At 47.3% G+C, this 11364-nt stretch overlaps 1 protein-coding gene across 1 annotated transcript in view; it reads left to right on the top strand.

Annotated features, from left to right (window-relative positions):
* The window catches only part of LOC143297294 (uncharacterized), a 12074-nt gene extending 1352 nt beyond the window's left edge, over positions 1 to 10722 (top strand). The window contains exon 2 of the mRNA XM_076609566.1: positions 8343 to 10722. Within this exon, the coding sequence (XP_076465681.1) occupies positions 8343 to 8786 (444 nt within the window). The 3' untranslated portion in view covers positions 8787 to 10722. The remainder of the gene's footprint in view (positions 1 to 8342) is intronic.
* Positions 10723 to 11364: the final 642 nt, after the last annotated feature.

Genomic DNA, 11364 nt, shown 5'->3' with positions numbered 1-11364 from the left:
CTTTCGTATGGCACAGTGAGCTCAGTCAGAATCGCTTGTTTCGTTGCCTTGGAATGGAGTACTATGTCAGGTCTCATGCCGCTCTTGCTGATGATTTCTGGGTGTTTCTTCCCCTCTGGTAGGTCATCTGTGCATTCCCAATCATCGGCACCATTAAGCAGCCCATGTTTCCATGCTTTGGAAACTTTGGATGCTGTTCCTGGCCAGACTTTATTGCCTTCTGCCGAGCGGAACTCTACTGGAACTTCTAGTGGGGTTGGTGCTCCTTGGACAGTGCCCACCATGTGTGCAATTTCTGTAAGCACTTGGTTGTGCCTCCATGTGTACCGTCCTTGGCTCAACGCCACTTTGCATGAGCTGAGGACATGTTCCACTGTTTGTTTGCCATGGCAGAGTGGGCACGCAGGGTCGTCTGCTTTCCCCCATTTCACCAAGTTTGTACTCGAGGGAAGGAGGTCGTACACAGATCTTAGGATGAAGCCGATCCTCAGAGGGGCCATGTTCCACATGTCGCTCCAGCTGAGGCTCCTTTGGAGTGCATTTTCCCATGTTGTCCACTGCCCCTGCTGGCCTTGGTGGACTGCCTTCAGGACTCTTTTATCAGCCTCTTCTTTCTTGATCTCCTGTATGATCCATCTTTGTCGATCCCAGGCACTGTCTGTTGCTTTGGGTGTGTCCTATTACTTCCTTTGTCTTAAGGCTTTCTTTCGCTGCACTGACTGCCTCCCTGACTTTCCATTTTCTGCCAGTCTTCAGCTTGGGTTGGTTGGATCTCACAATACTGTCATCTGAGTCTTCGAGCATGTCGAGAAGTCTTGCCTTCCCTACCTTGTATTCTTCGACAAGGGACTTCAGAGGAAGCATCAGCTTTGTTTGGCGACAGTAGAGTGCCACGACCAGGTGGGACACCGACCCGAGGGGCACGGTGAGGACTGCATGAAAACACTGAACACACACACACACACACACGCACGCACGCACGCACGCATATATATATATATATATATATATATATATATATGAGAGAGAGAGAGACTTATATAGCGCCTGTCCTCAGTCAGAGACCAAGTTCTAAGCGCTTTCCAAACACGGAGTCATTTACACAACAGGCTGCCTACCTGGGTAGAGCTTGCAGAGAGGTGTGTTGGGGCACTCATCATTCGTTTCCTGTGTCTTTCAGTCAGGTTTCAGTCACACACACACACACACACACACATGGTCAGCATGTGTGTGTGTGTGTAACATTTTACGTATACAGCCATTTTGCTTACATTTACCCCGCAATGTAGGCAGCTATACTCCGTTTTCAAAATAGAAATTCATGTGTGCAATTATTTATCATTCTAGACGGGGAGGGGTGACGGGGGATGGAATGGTGGAGACTGGGGGGTGGGGTGTGGTCAGCATGGCATCAGGCTTGTCAGGGGAAGAGTGTGGTCAGCATGGCAACAGGCTAGAGAGGGACAGGGTGTGGTCAAATATGGCAACAGGCTTATCAGGGACAGGGTGTGGTCAGCATGGCAACAGGCTTGTCAGGGACAGGGTGTGGTCAGCATGCCAACAGGCTTGTCAGGGACAGGGTGTGGTCAGCATGGCAACAGGATTGACAGGGTGTGGTCAGCATGGCATCAGGCTTGTCAGGGACAGGGTGTGGTCAGCAGGGCAACAGGAGTGACAGGGTGTGGTCAGCATGGCAACAGGCTTGACAGGGGCAGGGTGTGGTCAGCATGGCATCAGGCTTGTCAGGGACAGGGTGTGGTCAGCAGGGCAACAGGAGTGACAGGGTGTGGTCAGCATGGCATCAGGCTTGTCAGGGACAGGGTGTGGTCAGCAGGGCAACAGGAGTGACAGGGTGTGGTCAGCATGGCAACAGGCTTGACAGGGGCAGGGTGTGGTCAGCATGGCATCAGGCTTGTCAGGGACAGGGTGTGGTCAGCATGGCAACAGGCTTGTCAGGGACAGGGTGTGGTCAGCATGGCAACAGGATTGACAGGGTGTGGTCAGCATGGCAACAGGCTTGACAGGGGCAGGGTGTGGTCAGCATGGCAACAGGCTTGTCAGGGACAGGGTGTGGTCAGCATGGCAACAGGCTTGACAGGGGCAGGGTGTGGTCAGCATGGCAACAGGCTTGACAGGGGCAGGGTGTGGTCAGCATGGCACAGGCTTGACAGGGGCAGGGTGTGGTCAGCATGGCATCAGGCTTGTCAAGGTGTGGTCAGCATGGGAACAGGCTTGTCAAGGTGTGGTCAGCATGGCAACAGGCTTGTCAGGGGCGGGGTGTGGTCAGCATGGCAACAGGCTTGACAGGGGCCGGGTGTGGTCAGCATGGCAACAGGCTTGTGAAGGTGTGGTCAGCATGGCAACAGGCTTGACAGGGGCGGGGTGTGGTCAGCATGGCAACAGGCTTGTCAGGGGCAGGGTGTGGTAGGCATGGCAACAGGCTTGTCAGGGACAGTTTGTGGTCAGCATGGCAACAGGCTTGTGAAGGTGTGGTCAGCATGGCATCAGGCTTGTCAGGGGCAGGGTGTGGTCAGCATGGCAACAGGCTAGAGAGGAACAGGTTGTCGTCAGCATGGCAACAGGTTTGACAGGGGCGGGGTGTGGTCAGCATGGCAACAGGTTTGACAGGGGCGGGGTGTGGTCAGCATGGCAACAGGGACAGGGTGCGGTCAGCATGGCAACAGGCTTGCAAGGCGTAGTCCGTGGGTTTATTACATCATTATTTACTGAAAAGATTCTTGTTACTGCACTGTCAGTGTGACTCACGTTGTGCTGACCAGAACGGACAGATGGAGATCCAGACAAACAGATATTCAGATAGAAATACAGACAGGTAGATAGTGAGACGTTAATGTAGTACTGTTGTAGCAGTAGCAGCAGAAGCAATAGAACTGCCAAAAACGAAACAAACAAAACCAAGAAATGCAACAACAAAACAGATAGTGGAAAAAAGGAAAAAAGCGTGATGACTAACCGGTCCTGTCCATGCAGTCTCATACACGTGGAAGCACACTCACAAAAACGAGTGAATGTGAGATTTGCAGCCCACGAAAGTAACTTCAGTTTCAATTTCTCAAGGAGCCGTTACTGCGTTCGGACAAATTCATACACACTACACCACATCTGCTTGGCAGATGCTGTGACCAGCAGCGTAACCCAACACGTTCATAATAATAATAATGATAATAATGGTATTTATATAGCGCTGAATCTTGTGCAGAGACAAATCTAAGCGCTTTCACACCAGTCATTCACACGCATAACTCTAAAACTGAAGAAACTGAAGACAATGAAGAGGTAGGGTAGGGAGGCTATCTTGTGAAGAGGTGGGTTTTAAGGCCAGACTTGAAAGAGCTGGGTACGGAGACCTGACGAATCGAAAAAGGAAGTTCATTCCAAATACAAGGTCCAGAGACAGATAAAGAACGGCGTCAAACAGTGGAGTGTTTGAATCTGGGTATGCGTAAACAGAGTGGATCCGAAGCCGATCGTAGAGAGCGAGATGGAGTGTAGAGGTGAAGGCAGCCACAAAGATAGGAAGGGGCAGATTTGTGAATACATTTATAACATAGAGTGCTGATCTTATACTTTATTCTGTGTGAGACAGGGAGCCAATGGAGATGTTGCAAAATAGGAGTGATGTGCTCAGATCTTTTCTTTCTGAGGACGAGTCGGGCAACAGAGTTTTGTATGCGCTGAAGGGACTGAATGGATGAAGCAGGCAAACCAGACAATAGGGAGTTACAGTAGTCTAGGCGAGAGAGAATGAGAGAAATGACAAATCTAGATGTTGCGTCGGTGGACAGATATTTCCGAATGGAACTGATGCGTCGCAATTGACAGTAGCAGGATTGACATGTCTGACTGATAAATTAGTCTGATCTTGAGTGCATACACACATCGCTGTTTACTTATCAGAGCGGACTTCTGCTAAAGAATTTTGCCAGAGGGCAACACTCTCGTTGCCATAGGTTTTTTTCCAGTGCGTTAAGTACGTGCTGAAACTCGGTTTATCGTTTCATCCAAATGAGACACTATCAGACGCTAAGTCTGACTTTCCAGTCACACGTGGGAGAAAGGGCGAGAGCGGGATTCGAACCCAGACTCCCACGGACTCTCTGTACTGGAAGATGAGCGTCTTTACAATTCCGACACCTTTCCCGTATGCAAAAGAAGCAGAAAGCAGGCGCAATAGCTGAATGGTTAAAGAGTTGGACTTTCAATCTGAGGGCCTCGGGTTCGAATCTCGGTAACGGCGCCTGGTGGGTAACAGGTGGAGATTTTTCCAATCTCCCAGGTTAACATATGTGCAGAACTGTTAGTGCCTGAACCCCCTTCGTGTGTATACGCACGCAGAAGATCAAATACGCACATTAAAGATAATGTAATCCATGTCAGTGTTCGGTGGGTTATGGAACTAAGAACATAACCAGCATTCACACCCCCGAAAACGGACTATGGCTGCTTTCATGGCGGGGTAGATAAATAAAACAGTCATACACGTAAACTGTTACATGTGTGAGTTTGTATGTGTGCGTGCCTGAAATCTGATTGAATGACACAGGAAATGAATGATGAGCGCCCAATGGCGGCGGCTAGTCGGCTCTACCCAGGTAGGCGGCCTGTTGTGCAAATGACCCCATGTTTGTAAAGCGCTTAGAGCTTGGTCTCTGACCGAGGACAGGCGCTATATAAGTATCCATATCAAATCAATCAAGAAAGAAGCAGTGGGCCTGAAGGCACTGGGCAGTGTCTTATCATAACCAGTGTTCATCATCAACTTTTGCTGTGGTTTTGTGTTTTGGTGGTGGTGGTGGTGTTAATAACATGTGACTGTAACAGTTTCATATGGTGTTTACGATTAAGTGTACTGCTCAACAATGCTACTGAACTTAACAAAATATCTTAAAGATCAGCTGATGATTCACGCATCCTGAAAATTCATTACCACCCCTGGAGCACAAAATCCAAGGTTTAGAGTTCTGACCCCCCACCCCCTCCACTTTTTTTTTTTTTTTTTTTTTTTACACAGGTGTGTTGTACGGCTTATAGATCAGTCGGCGCGCTTTGCCACATCACTGAAACTGAAGCTGTCTTTGACAGAGAAGCTATTTCACAGCGTGTGACGTTTATTGTTGGGGAAGACTGTTCCAGAACGTCAGCAGGGCTAGATTGACAGAGAAGTTATTTCACAGCGTGTGACGTTTATTGTTGGGGAGACTGTTCCAGAACGTCAGCAGGGCTAGCTTGACAGAGAAGGTATTTCACAGTGTGTACCGTTTATTGTTGGGGAGACTGTTCCAGAACGTCAGCACGGCTAGCTTGACAGAGAAGTTATTTCACAGCGTGTGACGTTTATTGTTGGGGAGACTGTTCCAGAACGTCAGCAGGGCTAGCTTGACAGAGAAGTTATTTCACAGCGTGTGACGTTTATTGTTGGGGAGACTGTTCCAGAACGTCAGCAGGGCTAGCTTGACAGAGAAGTTATTTCACAGCGTGTGACGTTTATTGTTGGGGAGACTGTTCCAGAACGTCAGCAGGGCTAGCTTGACAGAGAAGTTATTTCACAGTGTGTACCGTTTATTGTTGGGGAGACTGTTCCAGAACGTCAGCAGGGCTAGCTTGACAGAGAAGGTATTTCACAGTGTGTACCGTTTATTGTTGGGGAGACTGTTCCAGAACGTCAGCACGGCTAGCTTGACAGAGAAGTTATTTCACAGCGTGTGACGTTTATTGTTGGGGAGACTGTTCCAGAACGTCAGCACGGCTAGCTTGACAGAGAAGTTATTTCACAGTGTGTACCGTTTATTGTTGGGGAGACTGTTCCAGAACGTCAGCAGGGCTAGCTTGACAGAGAAGTTATTTCACAGTGTGTGACGTTTATTGTTGGGGAGACTGTTCCAGAAAGTCAGCAGGGCTAGCTTGACAGAGAAGTTATTTCACAGTGTGTACCGTTTATTGTTGGGGAGACTGTTCCAGAACGTCAGCAGGGCTAGCTTGACGGAGAAGTTATTTCACAGTGTGTACCGTTTATTGTTGGGGAGACTGTTCCAGAACGTCAGCAGGGCTAGCTTGACAGAGAAGTTATTTCACAGTGTGTACCGTTTATTGTTGTGGAGACTGTTCCAGAACGTCAGCAGGGCTAGCTTGACAGAGAAGGTATTTCACAGTGTGTACCGTTTATTGTTGGGGAGACTGTTCCAGAACGTCAACAGGGCTAGCTTGACAGAGAAGTTATTTCACAGTGTGTACCGTTTATTGTTGGGGAGACTGTTCCAGAACGTCAGCAGGGCTAGCTTGACAGAGAAGTTATTTCACAGCGTGTGACGTTTATTGTTGGGGAGACTGTTCCAGAACGTCAGCAGGGCTAGCTTGACAGAGAAGTTATTTCACAGCGTGTGACGTTTATTGTTGGGGAGACTGTTCCAGAGCGCAGGGCTAGCTTACGTGAGCGATTTTTCCACCGTCAATAAATTGATTGCATGAAATTAGCGTAGACTTGGATACATTCCTGGCGCTGTCAATATATGTTTGTCTTTGTGCCTCCCTTTCGGCAACAACAGCGACAACAGTCATGACAATGATGGGAATGAGAAGACAATGATGATGCTGGTGATTGCGGTGATGGTGAGGGTAGGATTTACTCATTTAGTGCCATGGTCTCCGATAATGACAATAGTCATACTGGTGATGGTAATGGTGGTAGTGATGACAAACATTGCGATAGTGGCGGTGGTGCTCATGGCAGGTCGCGCGCGCGCGCACACACACACACACACACACTTACTCTTCGTCAAAAAATAATTAGATTATTATATACAACAAATGATGATAATAATAATGTAACAACAACAACAAATAACAGTGATATCAACGATAACAACAACAAAGAAAGATGATAACAACACCCCACCCCTGTCCCTACACACCCCAAACACTGTCCCCACACACCCCAAACACTGTCCCCACACACCCCAAACACTGTCCCCACACCCCCCAAACAGCCCAAACACTGTCCCCACACACCCCAAACACTGTCCCCACACCCACCAAACAGCCCAAACACTGTCCCCACACACCTCAAACACTGTCCCCACACACACCTCAAACACTGTCAACACACACCCCACCCCTGTCCCCACACACCCCAAACACTGTCCCCACACACCTCAAACACTGTCCCCACCCCACCCCACTCCCCACACACCTCAAACACTGTCCACACACACCCCACCCCTGTCCACACACACCCCAAACACTGTCCCCACACACCCCAAACACTGTCCACACACACCTCAAACACTGTCCCCACACACCCCAAACACTGTCCACACACACCTCAAACACTGTCCACACACACCCCAAACACTGTCCACACACACCCCAAACACTGTCCACACACACCCCACCCCTGTCCCCACACACCCCAAACACTGTCCACACACACCCCACCCCTGTCCACACACACCCCAAACACTGTCCCCACACACCCCAAACACTGTCCCCACCCCACCCCACCACTGTCCACACACACCTCAAACACTGTCCACACACACCTCAAACACTGTCCCCACACACCCCAAACACTGTCCACACACACCTCAAACACTGTCCCCACACACCCCAAACACTGTCCACACACACCCCACCCCTGTCCCCACACGCCCCAAACACTGTCCACACACACCTCAAACACTGTCCACACACACCTCAAACACTGTCCCCACCCCACCCCACCCCTGTCCCCACACACCTCAAACACTGTCCACACACACCCCACCCCTGTCCCCACACACCCTAAACACTGTCCCCACACACACCACCCCTGTCCCCACACACCCCAAACACTGTCCACACACACCTCAAACACTGTCCCCACACACCCCAAACACTGTCCCCACCCCACCCCACCCCTGTCCCCACACACCTCAAACACTGTCCACACACACCCCACCCCTGTCCCCACACACCCTAAACACTGTCCCCACACACACCACCCCTGTCCCCACACACCCCAAACACTGTCCACACACACCTCAAACACTGTCCCCACACACCTCAAACACTGTCCACACACACCCCAAACAGTCCCCACCCCACCCCACCCCTGTCCACACACACCTCAAACACTGTCCACACACACCCCAAACACTGTCCACACACACCCCAAACACTGTCCCCACACACCCCAAACACTGTCCCCACACACCTCAAACACTGTCCCCACACACCCCAAACACTGTCCACACACACCTCAAACACTGTCCACACACACCCCACCCCTCAAACACTGTCCACACACACCTCAAACACTGTCCCCACACACCTCAAACACTGTCCAGGATCTCAGCGAGAAGCACCATCCCACGTGGCGGCTGCTGGCGGTCCTGACGTTCTACCTCAACTACAGCTGTCTGTACCCAGCCTACGCCATCCAGGACCACAGCCTGCTGATCGCCATGCGGGACACGTGGCGGAACCCCCTCGTCAGGAAGCGAGGCACCACTGTCGCCTCCGCAGCGCCCAAGATTACTTCCTCCAGTGACCAGCCCAGCACGTCCACGACAGCCCTCTGCTTACTGGAGTGGTTTTGCGGCAGCCCGGAGGACATGTCGCAAAGCAAGTCGGTGAGCGGTTCCCCCTCCGCCTTCACTTCTAAATCCATGAGGGAGAAGCCTTTGCAGCAAAAGTCTTCAGGGCACCTGTTTCCGTCAAAGTCCAAGTCGCAGTGCACGCTTCATGAATCAGAATCAGAATCAGAATCAGAATTCACCGGCGGGAAGTGAAGAAAACAAGATTTGTGTTACTGAAATTAATGGGAAGGTAATACATTGATTAGCACATGGCTACGAGTGTAAGAATGTAACTGCCAAATTGGATGACACATAAGCAGTGATTAAATATTGCAAAATTCTTGATTACACGTTCATTTCTGGCAGCCATAAGAAGCTGGTGTTTTTGTAATACTAGGCTGGTATGAAGTGAAATCAAAGATCACCAAGGGCAGGACAACCGTGCAAAAGTGACCTTCAGTCTCAGTGGTTTTCTGCATAATGGACATTTCATAACAGTTACACTGTGTTGCTATATGTAAAACTATGTACCCCTCAGGTAAGGTTCTGTGTTATGATTTGTTTAGAATTCTCTGTACTCGAAAAATCTGTTGCTATTCTTTGTGACTATTCAGTTTTTCCAGCTACAAGCAGGGGCTTCATCCAAACCTTATAGTTCTGCACCACAAAGCAGACTGGGCTGCACATGGGCATAAAGACATTTTTTTAAAGTCTTACGGAATTACTATTCAGTTTATACAATTTACGCATGACAGTAATGCAACTCTTTATCCCTGCTTGCTAAATCCTGACATATATGAAACTCGGTTTAATAGACAACACTATTCACAGACAGCGATATGGATTTACAACTGTCATCTGATCATATTATAAGATTATCTGTTATACCTGACATGATACTCACCTTTCTAAAATCAACGATGCTAATCTTATCCAGATTAACTTTGCAGCTGAGAGGCGGCATTGTAAAAAATGTTTAGCTGTGTCTGTATACCTGTCACAATTTCTGATAATAACACCGTCACTAGCAAAAATGAATAAACAATGCAATGATATGATAACTTATATTTGCACCTTGCCTTCCTTTGTGCATTATCTCTAGAGGTAGCTATATAATAATTACAGAGAAAATAACAGGACAACATACATCACCCTGTTTAATACCAGTAGTGCAATTGATATAACCAGTAAATTATGTTTCAACCTTAATTCTAGCCTTAACAGTAATGCATATACCATTTTTTTTCAGTGAGATAGGTCAGCAAACTGTAGAATCTGACACCTCCTCTAAATATATAAAACTAAAAGCAACATAGTTTTTTTTGGTTTTTTGGTGTGTTTTTTTGTTTTTGTTTTTTGTTTTGTTTTTTAATCAAATGTGAATCGCTTTTGAATTGGTCCTTAAAGTTTTGACATAATTATCATAACTGTTGATATTTTTTTTAAGTCGGCGTGGTATTAGCCAGTTATATTGTTCTGGTCTATCCATCCCTGAAGTCTTGGATTTAGAAAGAACTGGAAAGCTTACTATTATGTCAGACAAAGAAATTACCTCTATAATTAATGGATCATTGACATTGCCTTTTTAGAATAAAGGAAGTATAATATATTCTTGACAGTTGTCGGGGTATTCATCATATCTAAGAATACATTAAAATATTTTTACCAAAGAATCAATAACTATCGGATCCGTATCTAAAATGTTCGTCACTCACACCATCTAAGGTCCTGCTGCCTTGCCATATTCTAACTCTCTAATAGAAATAAGCACCTACTATTTGGATATACAACAATTCAAACCATAACAATCATCAAGTTCGTCAACAACATAATCAGCGTCATATTCATAACATTTGCATTAAATTCAGCAGTATGAGTTTCGCTGTTTGAAGATATATCGACATTTTCCTCACAACAGTGAAATATATTTTCATACATTCAGCTCGTTTCTTTGTACAGTTATTGAACACACGAAGAGTGTTACTTACATCTAGATTAATCAACTGTGCGGCGTAAGCCCGGCGTAAGCCAATGATTCATTAATTTTGTTTCCGAGGTCTTCATATTTTCATAGTGAAAGCGTGCATGTTCCGTGTTCCATACAAACTTTTCAAGAAACGTACTTCCTTGAAAATCGTTCAGCTGGGTTTTTTTTGTTTTTTGTTGTTGTTGTTGTTGTTGTGTGTGTGTGTGTGTGTGTGTGTGTGTTTTCTTTTGTTTTATTTGTTGTTTTACTTCTTTTTTTATTTTTATTTTTTTAAATATAGGTATAACTCTAACAGCTGATATTATCTTTTTGGCTCACGTTTGTGAAGAAAGTAAGTGTATGTAAATTGTAATGGACAATGTTTCTTCTCAAGGCCTGACCAAAACACTGGGATCATGTGTGCATGTGTGTGTGTGTGTGTGCGTGTGTGTGTGTGTGCGCATGTGTGTGTGTGTGTGTGTGTGCATTGGCAACTCCTTTTTTTTTCCCCAGTTGATGTATTGTCAGACTTGGACACTAAAAAGCCGCGAGTACAAAGATCTGAACCGAACTGTGTGTACTGTGTATGACCATCGTCAAACCTCAACAACTCCATTTTCTCTCTGAAACTGTTATGTCCTTGGACACCAAAGTTGGCTGTAAAACAGAAAACAGTCGGTTCTTTCCACACGTTCTGGTTACAGTGACAATTATCCTCCCGGGAATGGCGTTAGAAACTGCCACGAAACAATAACACCCCCCCCCCCCCCCCACCCACCCCCTTCCCCCGTGTTTTTCCCCTCCGTCTTCCTGCTTGCTTTCTTT

The sequence above is a fragment of the Babylonia areolata genome, chromosome 22 (assembly GCF_041734735.1).
Source record: "Babylonia areolata isolate BAREFJ2019XMU chromosome 22, ASM4173473v1, whole genome shotgun sequence".
Lineage (NCBI taxonomy): Eukaryota > Metazoa > Mollusca > Gastropoda > Neogastropoda > Buccinidae > Babylonia > Babylonia areolata.
The sequence above is the reverse complement of the archived record's forward strand: the minus strand, read 5'-3'. Positions and strand labels throughout refer to the sequence as shown.